At 41.4% G+C, this 27,968-nt stretch overlaps 3 protein-coding genes and 1 pseudogene across 4 annotated transcripts; 1 reads left to right on the forward strand and 3 right to left on the reverse strand.

Annotated features, from left to right (window-relative positions):
* Window positions 1-574: 574 nt before the first annotated feature.
* On the reverse strand, window positions 575-5,114 carry LOC100272281 (Ras-related protein pseudogene; annotated as a pseudogene). Its single transcript, NR_146577.1, is given in 7 exon segments — window positions 575-636; window positions 927-1,072; window positions 1,675-1,732; window positions 1,887-1,927; window positions 2,039-2,073; window positions 4,496-4,555; window positions 4,931-5,114. The product of NR_146577.1 is annotated as a Ras-related protein pseudogene (transcript).
* A 339-nt stretch (window positions 5,115-5,453) lies between these two features.
* On the forward strand, window positions 5,454-11,532 carry LOC100280365 (Glutamine--tRNA ligase cytoplasmic). The gene is made up of 22 exons (NM_001367124.1): window positions 5,454-5,835; window positions 6,383-6,430; window positions 6,523-6,594; window positions 6,724-6,823; window positions 7,145-7,240; window positions 7,395-7,456; window positions 7,544-7,645; window positions 7,733-7,825; window positions 7,959-8,111; window positions 8,198-8,253; window positions 8,576-8,753; window positions 8,901-9,098; window positions 9,174-9,272; window positions 9,366-9,497; window positions 9,615-9,751; window positions 9,846-9,945; window positions 10,023-10,118; window positions 10,437-10,537; window positions 10,633-10,738; window positions 10,870-10,959; window positions 11,049-11,178; window positions 11,271-11,532. The coding sequence occupies exons 1-22, from the start codon at window positions 5,692-5,694 to the stop codon at window positions 11,366-11,368; spliced, it is 2,391 nt and encodes a 796-aa protein (NP_001354053.1). The 5' UTR covers window positions 5,454-5,691; the 3' UTR covers window positions 11,369-11,532.
* A 3,255-nt stretch (window positions 11,533-14,787) lies between these two features.
* LOC100216886 (uncharacterized) lies at window positions 14,788-16,517 on the reverse strand. Its single transcript, NM_001367566.1, has one exon. The coding sequence runs from the start codon at window positions 16,199-16,201 to the stop codon at window positions 14,837-14,839; it is 1,365 nt and encodes a 454-aa protein (NP_001354495.1). The 5' UTR covers window positions 16,202-16,517; the 3' UTR covers window positions 14,788-14,836.
* A 1,752-nt stretch (window positions 16,518-18,269) lies between these two features.
* LOC100277536 (uncharacterized) lies at window positions 18,270-24,141 on the reverse strand. The gene is made up of 12 exons (NM_001151067.2): window positions 23,995-24,141; window positions 23,697-23,761; window positions 23,527-23,580; window positions 23,289-23,385; window positions 21,887-21,954; window positions 21,415-21,516; window positions 20,379-20,468; window positions 20,036-20,110; window positions 19,919-19,951; window positions 19,692-19,766; window positions 18,664-18,720; window positions 18,270-18,544 (listed from the first exon to the last, which is right to left on the reverse strand). The coding sequence occupies exons 1-12, from the start codon at window positions 24,050-24,052 to the stop codon at window positions 18,443-18,445; spliced, it is 876 nt and encodes a 291-aa protein (NP_001144539.1). The 5' UTR covers window positions 24,053-24,141; the 3' UTR covers window positions 18,270-18,442.
* Window positions 24,142-27,968: the final 3,827 nt, after the last annotated feature.

Consider the following 27,968-nt stretch of genomic DNA (forward strand, 5'->3'; position numbering starts at 1 on the left):
TACAGTTCCATCATACAACTCATATAATGACTTAATCTGTTACTAGGTGAACGCCCGTGCGTTGCTACGGAATGAACATGTTATGATAAGATATATTCAAATTAAAAAAATCTAATTTTCATTTTATCTTTTTGTTATCATCGTTTAAAGTTCTTCATTTTGTTTCCTTGTAACAAACCTATTTGGTGGACCTACACGTGCTTGTACTCAGATGCAATACATGATATTATGTATTATAAATTTCTACTTGTTATTTTTCTACCTTAGCACAAGTCGGTTGCTGATCATTGCCCAATTTTGATTAATTTAGGTTACAAGAGCATAATACTTGAGTGTTCGATAAGCATTGCATCTTAATGTACATGGTGGATTTGTTCGATGTGTAAGACTTATGTAAAAATTCTTAACTTTAAAAGATGACAACTTACAGAAGTGCTAAAATCCAGTGAGAGCAACACAGAATAGTAATAAAGTTACTGGAGCTCAAAAGAAAAAATGGGAGGGAAACATATCGGGGGCCAGTCCTTCAGTAACATCCACGTAGTTCCAGCCTTCCAGGAAATGGCTGGCTCCTAGCAAGCACATCCGCTTGTCTGTTCAGTGTCCGGGACTTGTTCCACAACTGTCTTGAAGTAACTGGGGGCACACAAAACAGACAAATAACAAACGTGTATCTATGATTAGAACTGCAAATCAATCTGGGAGTCGCCAGGATTTGGCAACCTGCACGGACACAGGATGACCTGAACCCTCCTAGCATCTTTTTTCCTCCCTTTTTGTTATAAAAAGCTTCTTCTTTGCTCTTTTTCCCAATAAAAAAACCAGTAAATGTGTTTTGGTAGAACTTCAGCAAGACCATAATCCAGGAAAAATGACATGGACTGAACTTTGTATCCGAACAAGAAACAGAAGGCGCTTTTACTTACATGTCTTGGTCATGCTCATGCTCCAAAGCGAGCCTAGCGATGCATAGGAAAGCAGTGTCGACGTTGTGGTCCTCCTTCGCAGAGGTCTCGAAGTATGGAATATCGCCCTTGGAGGCGCACCATTCCCTCGCTTTCTTCTCTGGAACCTGCGGGAAAGGCAAAGAGACTGCAGGGTATTTCGAATATATATATATGAGAAAGCTTGCGCATTCAGGAAAACTGACCATCCGTTTGCTCCCGCCATCTAAATCAATCTTGTTCCCGACCAAAATGAACAGAAAGCATTGAGGATCCGATGGGCCAGCCTGAAACTAACGTAGGCAAGGTTTTGCCGGTTTTCTTTTATTTTCTTTTGGTTTTGGGTGTAAAAATGAAGTCTATGTAAATCATAATGAACTTGTCGTGGATGAGACTATACTGACGATCATCTGAATATTTATCTTTATCTTTTGTATTTTATTCTCAACCACATGAGTAGCTGCTATTGTAACCAGACATCCAGAAAGATACATGCTCGTGGGAGATGTGGCTTACTTGATTGAGGAACTCATCATGCCAGGTATCGAGCGTATTAAAGCTTCTCCTAGTAGCTATCTTTCTTGTTTTTCTTGTTGATGGGAATTTGTGGCAGAATTTTAATGTAAGTTAATAACAGACAAGACAACTTACTAAGCGACCGATGGGGTTAGGCCATTATTACATAACACATAGCATCAGAGAGGCAAAGGAGGAAGGTTACTTGCCTTACCCATGAAGGTTGCAAAAGCAGTCTTAAGGCCAAGCACATCAACAGATCGGCTATTCTCCTACAAGAGAAAAAACATCAATACGTCTGGTCAACAATATTAATAACGACTCATGGCATATCAAAAAAATCATACTAACACTTTTATAAGGAAAATAACAGAATGTGGTTATAGAAATGTATTCTGTCACCCTTCTCCTGAGGGTTGGAACAACCTTGAAAATGCTTTCTTCTCCCGATCTCAGATGTGAGAAATCTGCCAGAATTGCCAGTGCACATCCAGAAAAAGATGTGGTATGAACTTAAGTCCTTATTTTTGAACTTGTATGAACTTAAGTCCGAAGATTCATAGAAGTAGCAAAGCAACCTTCTTTGCGGCAGCAAGCTCTCGGTTAATTCCTCCTTGAGGATGTCAAAAACAAAATCCAATGGTTTCAGTTGTGAACACAAACCATCGTTTGACTCTTAACGACAAAATTAATGTGGTCGAGCGCATTATGTACCTGCAAATGTGGTACACTGTGAAACATGAGGTGTCTGTAAGGAGCTTTGAATTGACTATGAAGACACGAAAGTAATTCACTATAGGGACACTAAAAGTAAGTCCAACCAACACCAAGACTATCAACAATTCTCTATCCACATCTTGTGTTCTTACGGTGGGAGAGCAGAAAATTGCAGCACTGTATCAAACCTAGGATCACAAAAGGACAATTCGATCTCCAGGAAAATCTACAACAACAATTTTCAATTGATCACCATCAGATCAAGCTAAGAAACGCCTATGTGCAGTCGACATGAGCATTACACATAAACGTAGACATGCACATGTTGTTTAATGAGATATTTGAGTCGGCCTCAGTGTCGCAAGCGTGTCAGAAAAAAAGAGATACGTCATTTTACTAATTAGATTAGATACTACTTTGGTAGCAATCAATGCAGCTGTACACTCTAATCCAGTAATCCTCATAGAAGACCATAGCCATCAAATCCATTTTTTTGGTTTAAAAAGATACCCACCACATTCATTACAAAAATGGCTTCAATTAACCCCCTCCTGAACCTATATCTAGAGATTCACCTCTGTCATTCTGACATATTATATCCAAAATAAGTCCTAAACTTCATATAAATTATCTATCATTGCAATAAAAAGCTAAAGTATGTGCATGAATTTCCCTCCTCTGTTGGTACTTAAAACACTAAATAACCCCTAGATCCATATCTATATTATCCACCCACAACATTTAAATATTAAACAGTCCAAATTAACCTCTAAATTTACATAGGTTAGAAAAGTATACAAAATAATTGATGAATAAAGTTTATCGTAACTAAACAAAGGTAAGAAAGTATCTGTAGATTTATACATCGGGTATAAACTTAGAATATGGAAAAAACAAAGACAGAGGGCTAAATAAATATTTTACTTGTGGAGGTACAGGTAAATAAATTTCTGGACAAATTGGGGCAGCTATCTCTCAAACTTGCCTAATTGATGTATCAGAATACATCTAGTTTACCTTCTGGATACTTGAGGAGTGATGTCCCATTACAAAACTGATAAATGCACTATTTCATTGTCGAGATGATTCACTTTATAAAAAGAAAATACCATAGACAAATGCATCAAGTATATGCAAATGTGTTATCAGGTATAAACTTAGAATATGGAAAAAACAAAGACAGAGGGCTAAATAAATATTTTACTTATGGAGGTACATGTAAATAAATTTCTGGACAAATTGGGGCAGCTATCTCTCAAACTTGCCCAATTGATGTATGAGAAATACATCTAGTTTACCTTCTGAATACTTGAGGAGTGATGTCCCATTACAAAACTGATAAATGCACTATTTCATTGTCAAGATGATTCACTTTATAAAAAGAAAATACCATAGACAAATGCATCAAGTATTTTTGCCAGGACAGAACAAGAACAACAATAATATTAGGATATTCACGTGTGTCAAGAGAGAACAGGGATGACTGAGCAGGCTCAGGAACTGCATGGTTATTAAGGGTATCTACACGATTACATATAGGAATCAACTAAAATCGATACTCTTCTTATTGAAAATTTCTAATTATGTCCACTGACAGTTAAGATTCAAACACATTTGCTACATATAGACCAAATAACTCAAGAATTAAGCAGCGAAGAAGAAAAGTGAGCACTGACAACGACAAATAACTGGACAACCTTCACTATCAACTCCTCCACGGTAACTGTAGTTGATAGAGAATAATATTGAAGGCAATAATACAATGATAATATGGAAACAATGATGGATAGAGATCCTTTAGCGTCACAAACATAAAGCAATGCTCGTAGCCTCCTTGGCCAATGAAAGCAATGATGTTTGTGTATGCATATCCCATCAGAACGAGCATTTGCTGCATTCACAGGTTGTTTTCTAGTATTTATAGGCTAAAAGACAAATATTGCCAACGACACCAATGCAAACGTGAAAACAACTGCAAAAAAATCCATTAGATGCATTTGCTGCATTCACAGGCATGTAGTATGCCATAGCAGGATGTTTTTGGGGAGAACCATTTTTTTACAAAAAGAACAATTATGGAGATGAAAAACTAAATCAAAGGAGGGAAACCAGCAGCACAGCTTCATTCCAGCAGTCATAACGGTTCAGGTCAGCTCATCGAGTAGCTCTCACAAGCTATCCTACCATGGAAAAGCTCGTAGAGGTGCAGAGTTTAGCAAAGCAAACGAAAATGCATAATTAAATACATCGTTTTTAGATTTTCCAAGAGGCAGGAGGCTAGAGTCTAGCAATTCTTAACGAAGAAAAAAACAAATTACCTTCCCCCATCCACATCGGGAGACCACGGCGCTGAGAGATGGATGGAATTTGGCGACGTCCTAAACAAAAAGGAGAAGGAATCAAACAGCAGTGGTGGCGTGCTGAAGGCACACCAAGGTGGAGGGCCGGGGTGGCAGATCCACATTTGGAGGCGGGGGGGGGGGGGGGGGCGTGGGCTGGGCAGCGTGCTGAAGGCGACAACAGTGGCGGCGTGGGAGGTGGGAGCGAGGGAGCAAGTTGCCTCCACGGAGCCGCGACTGTCACACCAAGGTGGAGGGTCGGGGGCCGCGGATCCGCATTGGACCTCTGCTTATTCCATCTAGGGGGAGGGGTTCGCAGCGGGGCGAACATCACGGGGGCATTTCGTGGGGGAGGCTATCGCGGCGGAGGTGGCAGGGCATCGGGTGAGCGAAGGACGGGGGCGGGGCACGCACGGAGGAGGGGGCGCGCGTGTGGGGAAGGAAGGTGATGGCGCGGATGACGGCCTCGACGCATGGGGAAGGAAGGTGATGCCGCGGATGGCGACCGAGGCGCGTGGGGAAGGGCGGTGATTGCGCGGTGAGGAAGGGCGGTGACGGTGGCGGAGGTCTGCGCTGCAGGGATGGAGCGGAGGGCAGCGCTGATGGCGTTGGGTGAGGAGGCGAGATTTGCGGGGAGGGGGAGGGCGAAAGCGGAGGGCCGCGGACGCGCTGCAGAGAGGAGAGCGGGCGACGACAGAACCGTGCACCAAAAAAATATGGACGCCTACACTAATGTCTTAAGTAGTAGTAGAGATTATCATTAATCCATGTGGATTGAATAGTACTGAGCTAGTTTAAATACATAATAAGTCAAATTTCATTATAATCCATTTCAATACACACCAATCTACATGAAATTGGAATAACCGAACAAGACCTAAATGAGTCGTATCTTACTTCGATACATCAGGTTGTATGGAGGGATTTCTTACATGTATGTAGTGTTTGGAGAACAGTATCTATGTTTTACGTACCCTAACACTGCTGGTGCTCTTCACTTGGGTTTAATCCAAAGTCCAAAACCACATCACACCCTTCTAATCCCAATCGCGGCACGACTCACGAGCTCCTCGCGCCGCTGCAGTGGGCTCTGCGCCTTTCCTCTCGCCGGAGTCCTAAAAAAACCCTAGGGACTAGGGAGCGTGCGGCTGCTGCTGCTGCGGCCGGACGAGGGGATGGGCACAGGGGGAGACGGGGACAAGGCGGGGCCGGCGCTGCCGCTGGAGGCGCTTTTGGCGCTCGGGCTCGACCAGCGCACCGCCGAGAACGCGCTCGTCAACGCCAAGGTCACCGCCAACCTCGCCGCCGTCATAGCTGAGGTGACCCCCCGTCGTCCGCTCGCGCTCGCCGCACTAGTTTTTTCGGCGGGTGCTGTGTTCTTATTGTTGGCGGGTCTGGTTTTGGTTGTGCTAACTTGTTCCACCTGGTGTGGGATTTGGCGTTGTGATTCTGGATGCAGACTAGCTGCACAAGTGTTCGACGCGCCTTGCATATGTTATATGATGCTAGAATCCGTGCTGCCCAATTTAGTTCCTCCCAGCTCCCAGCTCCGATCGCTGTTAAACTGTAGCGTATAATTTGGTTCCTCGTTCTGCAAGTCTGCTACCCACACACGTTCTATTGCAGCAACATTTTGTCCGTGCTGCCGTTTATATGATCACCTTGCTGTTTGGACAAATGTTACATGCTAGGAATTCAGACATCGTATGTCTACTTGTTACTGACCCTTTCTCCACTGACTTATCCTAGCTTAAACCTCGCTGTTATCTAATTATTATTCTAACATTTTGTTACACTGTCACTCTCTTTAAAATGTGCTGTCTTCTCCCCTTTAATTAACCACTGGTCTTGTTGACCTGTTGGCAGGCTGGTATAAAGGAATGTGACAAGTCAATTGGTAATCTTCTATATGCAGTAAGCACCTAGACCAATGAATCATGACTTCATGATAAAGGTATAAGTTGAGGGTTTTTCATGTGTAAATAACTCAACTTATGGTGAAACAGGTTGCCACCAAGTACCCAACTAATGCACTTGTTCATCGCCCTGTCCTTATTAGCTATGTCTTGTCAACAAAGGTAGATCCTTTACCCCTCTTCATTTCTGACTTCTAATTGATTTTGCAGGTGCCGACAAAGTGTTTTCCATCTTTCACCAATCACCACTCATTGCCTTGATGATGTGAACATGAAAATTTCTCTTTTCAGATAAAGAGCCCTGCACAGCTAGATGCTGCCCTCTCATTTCTTACTAATACTGGTCCTGATTCTCTAGATGTGGACAAGTTTGAAGAAGCATGTGGTGTAGGTATGTTTCCTTTGGATGGCTTGTATCAATATGCTTCTTCTAATTATAATCCATGCCATACATAACTCTTACAATTTCCTGAATCTGTTGTTGGGTTTGTCTGTTCTTCTGATGCCAAGGAAACATATTTGCTAAGCTCTCATGTAATGGTTATTCTTAGTCTGTTGTGCCCATTTCATCTGAAATACTGGATTCTAAGAGAATAGTGACTTCCGTAGGCAAGTTTGACTTTTGGACAAGAAGCTGACACTATTGTTAATAGTTTAACCTCAGTTGATATCACCTGGCCATCTTATAACTACCACAATGCTGTGTCTGCAGGCGTGGTTGTTTCTATTGAGGAAATTAAATCTACTGTTACTGACATTCTTGAGGAGAATATGGAAGCTATAAAGGAGCAGCGGTATCACATAAATGGTTTGGTTTCCGATTCAACTTGAATGATAAATTGCAAACACTTTTACGAACCAAAATCTTCATGCTTGCAATTTTTATCCTATAGTTCAGTAATTTCCTGAGGAATGATAGTTGGACCTAATCCTTAATCCTGTCCTTTTTGGCTTTTCTTCAGTTGGTATGCTATGTGGACAGGTTAGGAAGAGACACCCCTGGGGTGATGCTAAGGCAGTAAAGGTACACAGCAATTATCTATACAGACTACTTGATTTGTTTCAGTTGTTTTTTAGTTGTATTGAACATCTGAATATCCTGCTTGTACAGGAGGAAATTGACAAGAGGCTTGCAGAAATCCTAGGTCCAAAGACAGAAGCTGACAGTATAAAACCAGTGAAAAAGAAGAAGGAAAAAACAGCAAAAGTTGAGGTTGGCAATCATGTGTACCAAGTTTAAACTTTAAAATAGTGCTTTTTATTTATTGGACCACTTAGATATGGTTTATTTAAAATGCAGGAGAAAAAAGTTGCAGTTGCCACTACTGCCCCACCATCTGAGGAGGAATTGAACCCGTATACTATATTTCCCCAACCAGAGGAAAACTTTAAGGTATGCTCCACTGTTCTCTGACATACACGTCATAGTTGTGGCACTCTGGCGCATTGATCAGCTCATTGATTTGTTTATTTTCTCCATCATAATAAGTTTTATTCAGTGATTCTGATGTCTTTTTATGATCTAGGTTCATACAGAAATATTTTTCAGTGATGGGAACATATGGAGAGCACATAACACAAAGGAAATTTTGGAAAAACATCTCAAGGCAACTGGAGGAAAAGTGATGACCCGTTTTCCACCAGAACCTAATGGATATCTTCATATTGGTCATGCCAAGGTTTTGAGAATCTCCTTCATAAATGCATGTCTTTGGACACATTTTTTTAATTCGATGTGTATATGCTTACAAGCTTCATCACATAGGCTATGTTTATCGATTTTGGTCTGGCTAAGGAGCGAAATGGCCATTGCTACCTTAGGTAATAAAATTTCTTTTGGGAAACGGGAAAGGTTTGCTCTAACATACCTTTCTACAAACATTCATTGCTGTTAATGCTGCTTTGGGTTAATTGGCGCTGTAATTACAGTATAAAATTAAATTACAAGAGTTTTCCTTTTCATCTTTGTTTCCTTATAGGTCTTCTATTGTAGGTATTGGATTTTTTTGCTTGTCTTGGTTATATGAGATTTATTTACCTTACATTGCTGTGAGACTTGTGCTCAGTTTTGCTTGATTTGTTTTAAGGCATTGTAATTGCTTCAGCTGATCAACTCTTTTTTTTTTGTTTATTTGAACAACAGGTTTGACGACACAAATCCGGAAGCTGAAAAGAAAGAATACATAGATCACATTCAAGAAATTGTCCATTGGATGGGATGGGAACCCTACAAAGTAACATACACGAGTGATTATTTCCAACCTTTGTATGAGCATGCTGTTGAGTTAATTCGGAAAGGGCTAGCCTATGTGGATCATCAGGTACATTTCACCTCACATTTTCATTATTTGCTCTAGTAGTGATTGAAGTGCGCCGATCTGCTGCACCATAGGAAAGAAGAATATTGACTTTGAGTCCTTGAGAAATAAAATGCCTGCAGTGCATGCTGACTGTATATAATTTACCAGACTGCAGAAGAAATTAAGGAGTACAGGGAAAAGAAGATGAATAGTCCATGGAGGGATAGGCCAATTGAAGAGTCATTGAATTTATTTGAAGACATGAGGCGTGGGTTGATTGCGGAGGGTGCAGCAACTCTCCGAATGAAGCAGGATATGCAAAATGAGAACAAAAATATGTCTGACTTAATAGCATATAGAATAAAAGTAAGTGACATTGCTCAACTGATTATTAATTTTCACAATATATAACATCAGAACTAATTGTTTATGCACATACAGTTCACCCCTCATCCACATGCTGGTGATAATTGGTGTATCTATCCGAGCTATGACTATGCTCATTGCATGGTGGATTCTCTTGAAAACATCACGCATTCGGTAATTTTCTTATTTTTTCTTTTCCAAATAGTTTTGAGTTGGTTTAACAATAACAGGATACAGGAACTGATTCTGTTATTTCTTATTTGTTAGCTGTGCACACTTGAGTTTGACATACGCCGCCCTTCATACTACTGGCTACTTGTTGCCTTGGGTCTTTATCAACCATATGTGTGGGAATATTCGAGGCTAAACATATCAAATACTGTGATGTCTAAAAGAAAGGTATATATATGTTACTAAAGCCAAACGAGACCAGTTCTATACTATTTGATGTTATGACGTATAATCAATAATTTAATACCATTTTTCATTTGAACTTGTTGTTTTGTGGTGCTGCAGTTGAATCGACTTGTGACAGAGAACTGGGTAGATGGGTGGGATGATCCCCGCTTGTTGACACTGGCTGGACTCCGGCGGCGGGGAGTATCATCAACCGCAATAAATTCCTTTATCCGTGGAATCGGGATAACAAGAAGGTAGAAATACATAGTTGATGTTACCTGTTATGGATGCTCTGTCATCTATTATTCTGTTTTTTTTTCTTATGCATTTGTTGTATTTTCTATGCAGTGACAACAGCTTAATTCGTGTTGATCGTCTAGAATACCACATCAGGGAAGAGCTTAACAAAACAGCCCCTCGAACCATGGTTGTTTTGCGTCCTCTAAAGGTTTGGCTTTAAGTTCCAGTTCCACATCAAGTCATCCTTTTGTAGAACACTATCACTCATTATGTTTTTAACTTAAGGTGGTAATAACTAACTTGGAAGAAGGAAAAGTACTAGACCTTGATGGGAAAATGTGGCCAGATGCTTCTGATACTGATGCTTCCTCTCACTATAAGGTACATCTCATTTCACTTACTCCCTCTGTCCCAAATTAAAATTCGCTTTAGATAATTAATAGAACGATACGATACTTAATGTATGTGTTTTATATATGTGTTTTATATATGTGCTAGATTCATCATCACCTATTTGAACATAGACATAAAATAAGAGCTAAAACGAATACTATTTTGGGACAAAGGGAGTATGACATAAGAACAATGCCATCAACTTCCGTTCCCAAATGCTGTGTGAAATCTGCAATAAGGAGTTAATAAGTTCACTGGACATCAAATCTTCATACTGAATAGCTGTATTAAATTTTCTTATTGCAGCTTCCGTTCTCAAGAACTGTCTACATTGAGAAAACTGATTTTCGCCTTAAGGACTCAAAAGACTACTATGGGCTGGCCCCTGGTAAATCTGTCATGCTAAGGTACATTTTCCGAGAAGGTTGATCTGAATCTAGTTGCTTATCTATTGCAGCTACTCAATATGATGGTAACATGACATGGTCCCTTAAATTACTAGGTATGCGTTCCCCATAAAATGCACAGACGTTATCTATGGTGATACTCCTGATGATATTGTTGAAATTCGAGCAGAATATGATCCTTTGAAGACTTCTAAACTTAAGGTAACAGTTCACCGGAATTTCTTGAAATCTGGGTTTGATTCTGCTATCTAGATATTTTTCAAGATAAATCTAGTTGGGCCCCTTAAAAAAAATGCAATCTAGATGACTGACTTGGCTTGCGATTTATACAGGGTGTTCTGCACTGGGTTGCTGAGCCAGCACCTGGTGTCGAACCATTGAAGGTGGAAGTAAGACTATTCGAGAAATTGTTCATGTCAGAGGTATTGCACCCCTTAATATCTTACTGCCGTTTCAAGGGCTTGCTCCACTGGAGTTCGGTTTACCAACATCTTCGTTGCTCACCATACAGAATCCTGCTGAATTGGAGGATTGGCTTGGTGATCTTAACCCGCACTCGAAAGAGGTGATAAAGGACGCTTATGCTGTACCATCGCTTGCCACTGCAGTTCTGGGCGACAAGTTCCAGTTTGAGCGGCTTGGTAATTTCAGAGCTAGAGAACTTCCTGTGGTACACGCCATTCGATGGGTTTTCACAACTCAACTGATTGTCTTGCTTTGATGTGGATTCTAGGTTACTTCGCCGTGGACACGGACTCCACTCCTGAGAAGCTCGTGTTCAACAGAACTGTCACCCTCCGTGATTCATTCGGTAAAGCTGGACCAAAGTGACTTCCAGTGTAATGTAGGTAGGGCGTGGGTGCTCGGTTGCATAGGCGCACCTGAGCTATACTTTTTTTTGAAGAAGAAAATGATCTTGTAATACAGAACAGCCTAAAGGCCTCAATCTTTGTAAAATTTACATGTGACTGCAGTGCAGCTTGTTTGCTTCGAAGGAATCAGATTTTGTATGGTAGTGTTACTGTGTTAGTGCGCCGGTACCCAGTCTGGTTTGATGATGTCAAGAGCTACTCATGCGAAGTTCTGTTTCTTCCTGCTTCCTAAAAAGAGTTGATATTGTTTTTTTTTGGCACATCCGGCCTTGTTTGTTGTCCATGTATCTGTTAGTTTTCGATCCAGATGCGTGCTGGAGTGGCTTGATTTGGAAATCTATACTTGAGTCAAACTTTTCGTATATTTTTTTTGTCTGGCCCATTCTATTTTAGCCTAATCACACGGCCCATTTGCTCCAACCCTGTGCGGCTTGCCTTCTCCTGGACCGCTGCACACTCCGCTTCAGCAGGTCGTCGTTGCTTCCTCAAAACTGCTACACGGTGCCATGGTAAAAAGTAACGGCTGAAAATTTAAGAGAGCATATCGCAAGTAAAGAACATAAAAGCATTTGGTCCCGTTTGTTTCCTTTTATTTTAAGAAATTAGAATCTTATTATTGGAATAGGCAATTTTTTTAGAATATGACGTTCCACCACTTTCCAAAGTTATTATGTAAGCCTATCTCAAATTCATAAGATGAGAGATGAAAATTGATTCTATAGATTTACATGTTATTTTTCCAATGTATAATTTGTAGCATATTTTTCTACTTGCTTCGTTATAACATGAATGTAGCATATAACTATCTCTCTCATATGATTTAAGATAATATACAAATATATTACATATATAAATATATGAAATTAATTAGTTTTGTCTAAATTATAATTATTAAAATGAAATTCAATTCCAATGAAACAAACGGGGCCTTGAAGAAAATTGTGCCATCACAGGATAAAACATGGACATACACACGCCTCTAGTAGTAGGTGAAAGACTTACCAATACAAATATGTAGATTTTATGACAGATACAAAAAAAAGTCAGCCATTGATAGAATATGTTTTGGCGTGTTTATAAAATATTCTGGCTTCTATAAAAGCCTTGACATGGTGTAACTAGATTTTAAGGATATACTTGAACATCAGAATGCCCTTGACATCTCTCCTCAGCTGCTATGTTTTATAAGTGTTTATCATCTCTTGTACGTGATTCAATAATATATATTGAATGCTACCTTGCGTGCCTACCTACGGATGGAGATACACCATGCGGACGGGTACGTAAGCAAAAAAAACCATTAGAAACTTTCACCGATGTCCTCAAAAGATTGTTCAAGTTTTCTCCATAAGTAATGTTTTATGTAATACATACTTTCACCTTACAATTTTGAGTTAGTGTCACATACTTTTTTGTATCCCATATCTTTTTGTAACTAAATGCATAGTCTAATTTACTCTCCATGTTTAGTATTAATGAAAAAGCCAATCCATGGACAGCCAACCACAGGGTTACAGCAGGAATGGTTACATGAAGTCATGTGCCTTCTTAATAAGCAATGCCTACCATTCGAACTTAACCCCCTAAACCTAAATGATCCAATACACCAAGGACCAATCATTTGCGTAATGCCGTAATCGTTACGTAGAGCATGAACACGACTACGCAAAAGCAGTCAGACCTAAAGGAAATTCTTAATTCTTTCTGTAAGTTTAGTGTGCATCTTGCAAGATATTTATCAATAATAATCTATATTTTTTCTGCTTTTAGTGTTTGACACCGGAAAATAACATTTTTTGTGAATATTATGTTCACGAATTTATTTACACCTTCATAGATAACTAGCGACAAAAGATATCGAGGTACGTCAACAATGCCTATCGTAATAATGTTGATTTCACATATATAATGAGATTGTTTAAAAAAACAGAGAGTTCTATTATGACAGACAAAATCTCTCGATCCCATCAGAATACAAAAATGATGAAGATTGAGGATATAGAAATAAAAAAATATTCATTAGTCAATAAACTTCATAGTACTTGCTTGTACATTTGTATATATTACTATGACTGTATATTTGACATCATGGGAAACGGTTTCAATAAGTTAAATTATCAGGGTAGCAGTTTTACCAAGATAGTCATGAATGTGTTACCATATATACCAGTGATAACTGATAACCAGAAAGTTTTCCTTTATCTTGCATATAGGCTGTGGTTGCATCCTATGTAAATCATCTTGTGTTAAAGGAAATGCAGCATATGAGTAATAATTAAAAACAAGTGTTTCAGGTGGGTAAAAGACCTAAGCGTGCTTGGAAAAAAAATGCTCTAATTCAATACAACTAAGGAAAACTCCAGGAATTGTATGCAGATGAATTGTAAAAATATGAACTTTGGCTAACGCAACAAGGTCAACCTCCACTATTGTTCCCCTATTTTGGTCATCTACAAGCTTTACACAGTAATATAGTTTTGAACTGGAAATGAAACAAACAGAGCGGTACCCAAAAAAAACTAGAGAAGAAACTTTTTGAGGATATCTTTGTATAAACTATGAACAATGGTTATTTCGGGTAATGACAGGATAAAACCAATTCATTAATCATCATATCCAGCATATAATGCTCCACATGTTACATGATGAAATAGCAATACACCATAAGTACACAAACAATCAACACTCTCTGCAGCCTTTATAATAATATACAAAAAAACTCGACCTGCAGGGTAAGACCGTCCCTACAACATTACATTAAGAAGATCTTCTCACGCAGGTTGAGAAAATCCCCCGAACCCTTGCCCCACCATATGGAGAAGTTTTACACTTGATGGAGAAGTTTTTATTTAGCAACATCTTTTCTTCATAAAACAGGGAAACAGTGATAGCCAGCAGGTATTGTTGAATACCCATAATTGAAGCATGGAAGAATTTATCTTGGAAAGATGAATTTCTCACATGTAAGCTAAACCACTAAATTATTTGAAAAGACTGCAAATAACATGGACCTCACAAACATTTGTTGACTCACAAGAGTTAACTGACTATGGTAGTTGAAGCAGAAGATCTATAGACAACTGAGATATGATTTGCGAACAGGTTCATTCCCGCAATACACCCAAGATGAACCAAAGGACCACATACAAACCTAGACAAGGCAAAAACTGACGTAGAAGAAATAAGAATAATGATTTCTAACTCAAGTTCTTAACGAGTAATTATAACCCCACACCCAAAACTAGACAAGGCAAAACATGACCGCAAAAAGTAAGGATCAAAATTCCTAATCTCAACAAGTAATCACAATTCCACAGTCCACACCCAACAAGACAAGACAAAACATGTCCTATCAGAAATAAGGATTCAAGCCTACATCACAGCAAGTTCTAACAAGCTATATTGGCACATTACAAGAACAAATCTTTCAGGAAGATGTCAAGTTTTTAGAAACATCTGCAGCATATCCACTTATATCAGGCACATAACCTTTTTCTATCATGCCTGAGTTTATTATTTCATAAGTGATCCTATTTGGAACTAGACCTTTCTCTAACATCTCATTCAGTACCACATTAGCCTCGTCCATCTTCCCCATCTTGCAGAAGTACTTGAGAAACACATTGTATGTGACCACATTTGCCCGCTTCTTACGTTTCTCCATCCTAAGCCTGATTTCATGGGCACCCTGAGCGTCCCCCTTCTCACAGAACCCATTTATAATGGTATTGTACGCCACATGTTTTGGCTCCAAACCAACCTCCACCATCTCATCCAAGAGCTTTACTGCTTTCCGGACCTCACCCTTGCAACACAGCGCACCAATGAGCACATTATAAGTGACAACATCTGCTTTCACACCTTTCTCCTTCATCTCATCGAGAAGCCCTGAAACACTTCTCCAATCCCTACTAGTGGTAAACCCTGTTATCAAGCAATTATAAGTTTTAACATTTGGACTAATCCCCTTCCCTGCCATAGCGTCCTTGGCTGCCGCTGCCTCCTTCATTTTTCCAAGCCGCCGGTATCCATCGACCAAGGTATTGTAAGTAATCACATTGGGTTTCATGCCCCTCTGTGCAATGCCATCAACCCAACCCTCAGCTTCCACCATCATGCCTTTCTTGCAAAACCCGTTCAGCACACTGTTCATGGTAGACAATATGCATGCCAACCCCAGCTCCTCCATCTCTTCCACCAGCTTGATGCTGTCCTCCACCTTCCCCTCTCTGCAGAGCCCTGAAACAAGTGAATTGTATGTCACCACATTCGCAGGAATCCCCTGCTGTCTCATCTCCTGGAAGACCTTGATTGCAGCTGTAATGTTGGGCTCCTTACAATACCCATTAATCAGCACATTGAATGTGACCACGTCAGGAGAAATTCCAGCTTGGATCATCTCTTTCAACAGCGCATCGACATGGTACATTTTTCCAACTTGTCCGCGTTTGCAGTAACCGTCGATGAGGGTGTTGTAGGTGGCGACCGAGGGCGCCACCCCCCACGCACTGATGTTCTTGGCGACGTCACCGGCCTTGCGGAGCTGCCCAGTCTTGCAGAACCCGGAGATGACGATGTTAAAGGTGAACAAGTCCGGCGACACGCGCCGCCGCAGCGCCGCCCTGAACGCCCGGTCGGCGAGGTCGACCCGGTCGGCGCGGACGAGGGCGGCGAGCAGGGCGTTCACGGAGAAGGCCGAAGGGCGGTAGCGCGGGCAGTCGGCGCCGGCGAGGAGGAATGCCTCGTACGCGGCCAGCGGCTGGGAGGCCCGGGCGAGCGCGAGGACGAGCATGTCGGCGACGAGCGGGCCGGACGAAGCGGGGAGGGCGCGGAGGATGGACGCGGGCGAGTGGAGGCGCCCCGCGGCGAGGACGTGGAGCTCGGAGCGGAGGAGAGAGTGGAGGCTGCCGTCGGAGGCGAGACGGGCCAGGAGGAGCGCGTGGAGCCGGAGCGGGAGCGGCGCGCGGAAGTGGGCGCGAGACCAGCGCGCGATGGCGACGAGGCGCGGGAGCGGGGGCGGCGGGGAGGTGCGGAGGAGGAGGTGGAGAACGCGGTGCGCGGCGGACGCAGTTGGCGCGCCGCCGCTCGTAAGCGCCAGCACGCGGCCGAAGCGGCCCGCCGTGAGGTGCGCCAGCAGCGTGGCGAGCGCCATCGGGTATCGGGGTGGGTACTGAATAATGATTCGGGGTTCGTTCGTCCCGCTTAGAGATGGCAAGGGGTACCCGCTACCCGAAATCTGGTGAGATTTTCTCTATTAGAGTATAAGTTTGAGTCAATTTCTGTATTCATAAGTTTGTTAATGGGTTCAAATAAAAATCCAACGCGTACGTGGGCATGGATTTATTCTTCCATTACTCATATCCGCAAACCCATGTGTTTTTAAAACCCGCCTTAAAATCAACATTCCTTATAAATATGTCTTATAATATTATTAATTGAATATGTTCTAATTAAAATAAACTTTATGTAACAAATTTTAGTCTAAAATTAGTTATCATTTGTTCCTTTTATGCTAGTTTATTAATGTATTGATTGTCATTTACATGATGAATTATTTTTTATGTTGACATTAGTGGGTATGGGAAACCCGTTTGGTACCCGAAACCCGATGGGTATGGGTTTGGTCAAAATTTTATATCCGTCATAGGTATGAGTTTTTTAGCGGGCTTATTTTTCTTCGCGGATATGGATTTGAACAAGTAATACCCAGCGGGTTTTTATCCATTGTCATCTCTAGGCGCGCTCGCGGACATGGCCACAAGGGGTTGGATGCTTCGTTTAGTGCTAGTTTCGTTGGAGATTAGAAAGAAAAAAATTAGTTTATTTTTTCTCTCAATCTTGCACAGGGATCGAAATGAGTTAAAGGTATTAAATCATTTTTAGTTAAAACTGAATAGAATGAAGAATAGATTATTTTTCTATGGTGGGCTAAACCTCACCGTTAGTGATAATAATTTAACCCGTAACCCTGAAACTCGACGGTTACTCGATCCGACGGGTGAGGATATAGGTGAAGATATTGATCTACGGGTGTAACTCGCATCCGACCTAAAGTTTCACAGGTGTAAGTGCGGGTTTCTATTTTAACCCGCGAGTTATCCGTACCTGACTTTAGATTTGCTTTATTCTTTATTTTGCGTAAAAATTTGACTAATGATTTATGAAATGTTTTGTTGTTGCTCAACGTGAGAACTACATTTTTGTTGGTACTTAATTGTTTATAGCTGAATTATTGTTTAAAAGCGCACCTGAAACCCGATGAGTTTGGTGCGGGTTTGGAATTGCACCTGCCGGTGGATTTAGGTAGACTTTATGGTGCGATCACGAGCTGGTTTTTGTTCCAACCGATCCAAACCCAACACGTTCCCATCTCTACTCACGGTTGGCTCAACCAAGGCTTACTAGCTCTTCAACTTGGGAAGGTGTGATCTATTTTGGGAAGGTCTGGCTCAACCAAGACTTCATGTGGCATGTATTCATATAGTCTTTCTGCATAGATTACTATTCGAGATATCTCATATTTACTGGAACCAGTATACAGTCTGTGCTAACGCTACTATCCTAGATAAGGGAGGGGCTAACGGCGGCGACGACGAGATCGTGGGAAGGAGCGGTATGATGGATGATCCAAATAATATTGTTCGTTGGATTTGAGTAAGGGAGAGAGATTTATCCAGCAATCTAAACTGTTCGTTTTGATGATAGGTTAAGTTTGTGTGCAATTTATTTGATGAATTTAGTGAAGTTTGTGCCGTGGAGTAATTTGATTGAGTGAGTTTTGCAAAGTTTAAATACAGTAATTTGATTGGGTAAGTTTTGCAAAGTTTATGCCGCGGAGCAATTTGATCGGACGCGTCATCTTTATAGAACCATTCTGATACCTTTGATGCATATCTTTAATACCGTTGAAATTAGAAACATAAATACAGTCACATATAATCTACCAGACTGCCTAAACCAAGGTGCTTCCCTATACAAAATTTCACAGGGCGTGGGTAAATGCATCCATTGCTTGCCCTGATCTCTCTCACGGTCAAGGCAGAATCAGACGTGCAGCGCCTGTTGACCGAAGCATTCTTGTACTGCTATGGGTCGCTGATCCGGTGGCCAGCAGTTGCTGGAGCCCTCCCAGCCCCTGTCGAAAACAGAGATTTCCACGTCAGCCTCAAGCAAAATGAAGTGGTTTTCCTTCTATAATTACGTCGGGCATTTCAATGAAACAGTTCGACTAAGAAGCAAAGTGACAGAACTAACCGGCGGCAACTCTGGGCTCCTGTAGCCGATGCGCTTCACTGTTTGTTGCAATCCTTCCTGGGAAAAAGGAATGGAGAGAAGAGAATGAGACGAAAATGACCTTCGGATACCAGCAATGCTATTGAGGAAAATAATGACCACCACTTGGAAGTTAGAATGCATTGCTCATGCTCCCAGGGATCTATCACTCAAAAACACCAACACCAAATTTGTCCTCCTCGCTTTCTTTCTGCCAGTTTGGCATTTGGTTTTGTCAAACCATGTAAACGGCCGTGCAAAGTAGTATTTTGTATTGTAGATTGACTTGCTTTTAAATTAGAGTTTGAAATATGAAGTGATAGGAAGTGGGATAAGAAGTCTGTTGGAGATAGTCTTGTCATGTGAAGACAATAAAATGGTCTCCCTCAACCAAACCCTCCAACAATGTAGTGCGGAAGCAGAATCTATTAATTGGAGCTATAGACACTGGTCCAAAGAAGCAGGCGTGCGAGAAGCCTGGCTATCGATGTTCTCAACGCTAGAATGTAATCAGCTATATTTCCACAAACACCTCCAACCCGGCCCATGCCGGTTCTGTAAAAACGTTTGAGCCTTTCAGGGCACCAAGAGAATGGGAAATAAAAAACACAAGTGGGGAATCTTTCCCCCGTTGACTGTCAAAAAAAAAAATGGAGACAATACCTGGGTTTCGGTATGAAAAAAAGGAGCTATAGATATATTGAAAAAAATCATGTTTTAGTTCAGTTGTGATTAGAAAGTGCAATGTACTGTAAATGAAATATACATGAAAAACAAGTCTAGCTCAATTTTTTTACTATGTGCACTTCCATGCACAGTAAACATTTACCAGCACAATGAGCTCTTTATATTGGCCATAATAGTCGTTTACCAAGAAACAAGAAATGAATAGTTTACCATACTTACTATCGAAGTATATACCTATAAGATTTATACAATAGTAATGTAGGAAACAAGACGTGAAGACTGAAAAATGCTGGCACCATAAATGGCCAAATGGGCACACTTACCAGCTGTTCCGGCAGCTTGTCAACCCTTTCTTCTATGAATTGGCAGAGATAATCCACAGCCACACATGAATAATTCTGTTGATAAGATATTGTTAGTCATCATGGAAAAGGACAGTGGAATCCTCTACTTCCAGTATCGTATAAGAAATTGAATCCATGATCCAAAACACAAAAGCTTGAGAAATTAAATAGTATGCCAATGCTGCACCGATAAGGATAGAGTTTACCTGTTTTGCTTCAATCGAATCCATCTTATCATCCTGCACAACAGATAAATTTATGCTAAGACAACTGGAAAAGCTATAAGACTAGTATGAAGCAATGCAAGTTCAATATAAGCTCACCAGGCCCATAACCATATTTTTTAGTTTGTCCATGTCTGATCCAATGTTCTTGAATTTCAATTTTGCATCAATAACCTGAATGAAAAAAAACTGATATATGAGATTATCCACATTACACTAAAGACTCCGTCGTCTAGCTCATTCGCATTAGCAGTTGAGTTTGTATAACCAATAAAAGATGCAAAAATAACATATTAACATTTCAGTTCACTGTAAGGTTTTGACAATAGTTCACTGTAAATAACTCATGCAAACTAGCTTCACAGCGGTTCTGTTCTTGCTGTTTGAATGAACATCGAAACATCTGGGGTTCTCTTTCAGCAAAGATACGGAACCAAAATACCTGATCTTTTATTTGCACTGAAATCTCCTTCTGCTGCTCCAATTTATCATCCACGTTCTGAATGCGCTGTGATAAGTGCTTTTTAGCAGCCTGCACAAGTTGTGGCATTTAATACGCTCAAATCATTTGAAAATCCCACAAACTAATTAAGAAAAGTGGTATACATTCATTAAGCTAATCAAAGCAAAAAAAAAAAAAAAATTCTACACTTCAACCATATGATTGATGAAAATATCTAATCATACAGACATTTTTTAATAAACAATAAGATCAAGGCTTATTTACAAATGAGGACTACAAATCTCCAAAGATAGTACAAAAGAATATTATTTATTTGTTGAGATAATATTTCAGTTAAACTGTAATTCAGCATCCACCTAATTTACTAGATATAGTTGCGCGGTTTAATATTCAAGTCACCTAAATTTATTAGACAGGCCTCCATCTGCCGTCCTTGAGTTGCTCTGTTGTTGGCTTTTCATGATATTTTCAGGGGCACATGGTCTATTTTGGTTCTTTTAGTCCAGAGACTTAAGTTTAGTTAGAAGACTAAAGTTAAAGTTTAATCTCTACCATTTTTAGTTGTAGTGACTAAAAGTATTCAAAATGCATTAAATGAATCATAAGAGGACTAAAATACCCTTTAGCATTCTTTCACCATTAAAGCAACTGAAATAAATAAGCGACAAAAAGTGGAATTTATATGGTTTAGTCTCTTTTAGTCACCTCTTGAGAGACGTTTGATAATTTAGGGACTAAATAGAACTAAAATAGAGGGACTAATCTTTAGTCCCTCAAACCAAACGGGGCCTAAAACTTGCTCTTCTTTAATGCAATGAGCCACTACTATCCTACGAATTCAAGGAAAATAATAGTCGCTTAAATACGTGTGTAAAGAGTATTATTATCCATTTGTCAGTAATAGTGAGTACAAGTTGTGGTACTGCCGTACTGCTGTCTAGAATCTACAAATAACGTTCATTCAAGGAAAATGGGATAATTATTTTGCTAGAAAACGGGTGGTGGTAATACTTACGGCAAGAGAGCTCTGCACTTGTTCCAGATGCTTAGTCATGCTTTCAACAGCATTGGCCATATTACGTTTAGTGACATACATTAAGCTAGAGAAGGAGATTCCCTGAAAGGCAACAGATAGAGTACAAACAAACCCTTTTCAAAGCTTGTAGACAAGCAGAACAGGATAAACTCAAGTAATAAATAGCAAATGGCTTAACACATTTTAGCGTTTCAATTTGTCTATGACATCTTAGCTAGGTTTTAGGATTGTAGTAGACTTTATATATATAGTTCCATTTGACTGCAGTGACACACATAGATATTTTAACATGGAAGAAGGCAAAAACCTATTTCCACATTTTGTTTTATTTCTAAAAGAAGAGTAATTGGTATTGAGTGTCTGAAAGGGTGTTCAGGACATGCGGATTTACTTAAATATACAATGGGATTGTCACTGATGAATAAAAGAATCAACATCAGTTGGGACTTACTTTCCACCACATGTAACAATAGCCGACTGTCCCAACAGCAGCAGCAGGTACTATCAAAGCTGATGCAGCTGCAAAGAGGTAAAATTACTTAACGAGGGCTTTAATTATGTTTACACACCGGTCTAAATAAAAGACATATCGAATTTTACACATAAAGTCTTTTTTTAGAGGATGTCTCCATTTTCATTACAACGAGAACAGAATACATCGGTTTAGAGTATATTCAGAAAGAAAAAAACATGCCCGGTTCTGTTGAATTTCAAGTATTCAGTTTCACCAATAAGATACGGAGACTTACTTCACATTTAGAATTACACAAAAAGATTTTTCATCGGAAAGAGGTCTACGAAGACTTTTGGGAAAACATCAACGTTTGCTGGCTTATTTGTCAAAGAAAAATAGAATATGTTATAAGAAATTAATCAGTCAGTTGAATATTCGGGAGTAAGTGCCATATAAATTTTACACATAAAAATTTAAAAGTATTAAGTTGCATGCACCAACTAATTTAACCTAAAAGTTTAAGCTAGTAGAATAAGGTGGACAATTCACTTATTGTATATTTCAACACTTCCCGCTCATATTGAGGCTCACTTAGCTATCAAACGTGAAATAGAAGCAAACAACAATTATTTTATTTAATTGTGTTAATAACTAGGGTTTGAACTCAAAATATCTGGCTTTGATACTCTATTAAGTTGCATGCGACAATCAGTTCTGTTGACACCTTTTTGGAGGCGCCAATTACTCAAGAGAACCAGCGGCGGTGCTCTCTGGTCAGGCGCGGACGGTCCGCGACCCAAGGCCGGACGGTCCGCGACCTGGCGCGAGGCGGCGGTGCTCTCTGGTCAGGCGCGGACGGTCCGCGGCGCAGGGCCGGACGGTCCGCGACCTGGTGCAGGAGCTCGGTTTCCCTGCCTGACGGCCGGACGGTCCGCGCCCTAGGGCCGGACTGTCCGCGCGTGCGCAGGGGCAGCGGAAGATCGCCGGCGGCGCCCTCAGGGCCGGACAGTCCGCCGGCTCATTTTGGTGTCAAACAAGTTCAATAAAAAAAACTTAAGCTGGTAAAAAGAGGTGGACAATTCACTGATATTATATCCCACGGAAAGAACGTTCCATTTACAGGTTTACTTTAACACACGTTCTTACGTGTGCGTGTGTTTGTATGCAAAGTAGCGGGATTTCAACGTTTAGAGTGGGGAAGAATAAATTAAAGATATTTTCAGTTTGTGCTCATGCAATATGAGGGTTGGATTTAGTAAAGCATAAGCATATGCATGCCAAGCCTGCACAATGCATGTTATTAAGACATGATTGGATGGTACATATGTAATTGTAAGACAGGAACCTGACAGCCGAACAATCAGATTCAAGCACGGTATATATAGTTATGGTGACAGACCTACTCCGTTTCCTGTATCAACATGAATCATCGGTTGTGAGATTCTTGTCGCGATGTGATTAATTTCCTTGGTCATTTGAGCAAGTGCTTTAGCCACCTAAATAAAACAGATTGAAAGCCACAAAAAACATGGTGTTACATTAATTATACTACTAGCACAAGGTGCACCGTGCACGCATGCTGCGTCTCTTCATGTACGAGCAGAAGCAGGGCGTTGCGCGATGCACGCGTGACGTACCACTGTGTTAACGTCGTCGTTGACGGCGGCCGCCCCCTTCTCGCTAAGAGACTCCTGCGACGCCAGGATCATCAGTTAATCATCAAACGCGGATCAGAATTGAATTCAAGCACACGATGCAAACACGCCGCATGGGTAGATCGATCGGAGCCGCGCGCCGCGCCACGCACCTGAAGATCGCGGAGGAGCTCGCCGAGTTTGCCGCTGCGGACAGCGATGGGGCCGCCGACAGCACCTGCACGATCGATCGTATCGGATGGTAGATGAGAAAAAGAAAGGAGGAGAAAAAAAACTAAAGGCGCGCGTGTGGGCGTGAGCAACGGCGAGCGAGCGCGCGCGTACTAACTACTGAGCACAGGAAATAAAGGCTAGCTCGATTGATCTAGTAAAACCATGGGGTAGCATGCAGCAGATCAGGCGATCGAAGAGCAAGTGCAGAACGGAGTATGGGGCGGCGGCGTTACGCACCGACGCCGATGAGGAGGACGATGCGGCCGAGGCCCATGCCGGCCTGCACCATAGCCATTGTGCTGCGTGCCCACCGCGGCGGCGGCGGATGGAACTCAGGCGGCGTGCGTGGCGAGGGAGGAGCGAGCGAACTAATAAACCCTGGCTTGCGTAGTTGCGTGGGGTTGGTTAGGCTTAAATAGGCGCGGGCGCGCGGCCGGGCTCGACTCGCGTTTGTTTTTGTACGGGGATTCGGGGAACCGAATCCTGGAATCCAGGGCGGCGCGCGTATCGAAGATGGACTCGCGGGCGCGTGCGCGGTCTATTCTTCTCAACGAACCCGTTACTGTTAAAGCATGCCTTCCAATTTATAATTTATTTGACTTTTTACCCTAAATTTGATCTGCTCGTTTTATTCAAAAAATATAATTATTATTACTATTTATTACGATATCGTTTAGAGTATAATATATTTTAAGTATGGCTTTGTTTTTTTTCTTTTTTCAAAAAAATAATAAGACGAGTCTAATCAAATTTGATAAAAAAAAGTCAAATGAATTCTAAATTGGAACGGTGTGGGTATAACTCTAAGTCTTTGGACCGATTTTAAGGGCCCGTTTGGTACAGCTCCAGCTCCTGATTCTAAGCGAGGATCTGGAGGAGCCGTGCCAAACGGGTATTTTTTAAACTGATTCTCGTGTGGAGCCGAAAGATTGGGAATCGTTTTTGTGAAGAAAGGTGGATCTAAAAAAAACTGCTCCACCATCCCTTAAAACAGCTCCTCAACCAACCAAATATGGACCTCCCTTAAAGTTTGATCGAAATTACCCGCAATTGCCATTGGACAAAAACATAACGAGCCAATTTATGGATTAAACATTTGAGAACATTTTATGCACTACTATGATGAGAATATTTTATATGTTATTGTTTCATAATTTTTTTCCGTATATGCATTCTACTTATTGGTTTGTAACAAAGTTGAGCTGCAAAGGGTAAAACAGACAATCGCTATAGACCACCAACTCTCAGCAGACAAGAATCAGTTTACTTGCCAAACGGTTTTAAAAATGATTCTGATTCTCTAGGAGAATCAGGAGGATCAGCTCCTCACGAGGATCAAGATCTAGAGCTAAAGAAGCAGGACCTGGAGCTTTGCCAAACGAACCCTAAGTATACAAGAGTAATAGTCAGACGAGAGACTATACGATACAATTCTGATTCTTTAGATCATAAATACAATTAAGAGTAAATATGTATAGAGGGTCATACAGAGACAGGCTCACTTTACTTTTCCACTTCATCTTCTAAAGACCATTTAACGTCTACGAAGGAGTGTGGTTCGTTCGACAAATTCCTACCTCTATCTGGGGTGTTTGGGTTTTGCAAAACTCCATAGAGGCATATTACATGTAGTTTTACATGCCCTTATTGTCGTCGCTGAAGTCACCCATGAAGCCGAACAACATTGAGGCCGAACAATTCTCACTTTCTTCCTCCATCTACCATTGTGGATTAGAGATCATTTTGATGTAGATATTAGAGAAGTTAAAATTGAATTAGATTTAAAAAACCAAATTTGCCAAGTATTATAAAAGGGTTGCAATACAAATATATTGTTTGGATATAACTAGAATTACAATTTTAGCCAATACAAAGGGTCTAGACTTTGAATTATGTGAGAGAACTTCTAGTTGTAGTCCAATACTAAAGAATTGAGCTTTAATTCCAACTTTGAATTCATTAGACAACTGAACATTATAATTAAAAAATCTGGGTTCTAATTCCCAATTCCAACGGGACTTCTATGAAAATATAAGTGATTTTAATTATCCAAAATATTTTAAGAGAATCTTAATCATAAAACTCTCACCTCTCATGAAACCTTCTACACATCTCTCATTCATTAAATTCCTGTCGTATCATCTATGTAACGGGGCATTTCATAAATATATAACCCAAATAAATTCCCCCACTGTGAATGGCCTGATGGCGGGCAGCCGGGCACCGCTCACTCGAGGACAACTGCGTTCATGTCCTAGCTTTGATCTGCTAGGATTTTCACCAACAAGATTAGGCAAAACAGACATCATCAGTAGTTAAATTTCCGTCAGTTTGGGAAAAAAAATTAGCTTCAACACAATACCATCTCTCATAAACCACGTATGTTGTTTTTTACACAAAAATCACTAGACTACATGTTAGGATTTATGGGCTTGGCCCAATTAAGAAATTCTAATAAATCCCAGGAAAATCTCAAAAACCCATACACGTGGATGGCTAGGGAATTGGTGGAACCAATAGCACCATATCGCTAGTTCTAGTGGAGTAGAGCTAGCTTAAATATGGAAGCCACACTCACTCACCAAGTCATGGATGAGAGGAGAGAGTGTGGAGAGCCACATGTGCTCGCTCGCCTGGCCTGGCCTGGCCTGGGCGGGGCGGGGCGAAGGGCGCATGACATGCGCGTGGCCGTTAAGCACGAGGGTCGCGGACTCGGCCCTATAAAAGGAGCCCAGTTTCGCTTTCGCCTCTCTTCATAGCTGAGCCGCCTTTTAATTCCCTTCGTCCCGACCGCAGAGGTGCATCTGCGATCAGGAGAGCAGGTCTCCGGAACCCTTCGTCTTCTAGATCCTGCACCGGGAGAGGGCGAATAAGGTTTTTGGGAAGCGTCTTCACGCGGACTCGGCCCTATAAAAGGAGCCCAGTTTCGCTTTCGCCTCTCTTCATAGCTGAGCCGCCTTTTAATTCCCTTCGTCCCGACCGCAGAGGTGCATCTGCGATCAGGAGAGCAGGTCTCCGGAACCCTTCGTCTTCTAGATCCTGCACCGGGAGAGGGCGAATAAGGTTTTTGGGAAGCGTCTTCACGCGACTGCTCGTGATCTGCTGACCTCGTCGACCCTGCTGATTTCGCTACTTCGACATCGTCGACCCTGCTGATTCTGGCGCGCGCCATCTATCAGTAAGTCTAATCAGTACGCATCATCTGATTTGGCTTGTTATTTTAGTTCTTCTGATTTGGTCATGATTTATATTCGGAATTTAATTTGGAATTTGTCTAATTATTCAACAATCCAAAAACCTTATTGTAGACAATTTCCTAGTTTTTCTATGGCTGCTTTTGCCGACGCGCTGAAGCCAAAAAAGTTTAATGGTATGCACTTTAAGAGATGGCAAGTCAAGGCCACGCTCTGGCTTACTACTATGAATGTCTTCCATGTTAGTAAAGGCAGACCTGAGGGTCCACTGACTCCTGAACAGGAGAAAGAGTACGACCATGCCAATATGCAGTTCTTAGCGCCCTTGTTGACCGTCTGGTTGATGCGAATATGCAGTACACAGACGGGAAAGAGTTGTGGGATGCACTTACTACTAAGTATGGTGCATCAGATGCTGGCAGTGACCTGTATATCATGGAGAGCTTTCATGATTATAAGATGGTTGATAATCGCTCTATTGTAGAGCAAGCTCATGAAATACAGTGTATAGCCAAGGAGCTCGACCACCTTAAGATAGTCCTTCCTGACCGATTTGTGGCTGGGTGCATTATTGCAAAGTTGCCACCATGCCTGTCTGTGTGCTTTGCCCTCATCTCGTTGCGTCGGCCTTGGGAACAGCTACCCTGCGAGACGGTTTTTGCCACCAGACTCCGCCGCGTCGTGCGGGGTTTGTGAGATCTAGTGGCCTGCGTAGCCATCTTGCCGCACGCTGCTTTAACTAATGGTTTTGCTTGTTTGATCGCAATGATGGCATGCGGGGCGGTGGCCAACATCGTCAAATCCTCACTCGGCCTCGTTGGTCTCGACAAGGTATGTGTACCTTCCGCTCTGATCTATTTAGTGCTTAGATATCTTGTCGGCCGCCTTTGGTGATCAGAACTTTTTATTTGTTTATCAACCGCTGCATGGTCTCATGATCTGTATTAGTAGAAGGTAGAACACTATAGTGGTATTTATTGTCCTCTAAGTTTAACTTACATTGTGCTGAAGATGGTG

The sequence above is a fragment of the Zea mays genome, chromosome 3, assembly GCF_902167145.1.
Source record: "Zea mays cultivar B73 chromosome 3, Zm-B73-REFERENCE-NAM-5.0, whole genome shotgun sequence".
In the NCBI taxonomy this organism is placed as follows: domain Eukaryota; kingdom Viridiplantae; phylum Streptophyta; class Magnoliopsida; order Poales; family Poaceae; genus Zea; species Zea mays.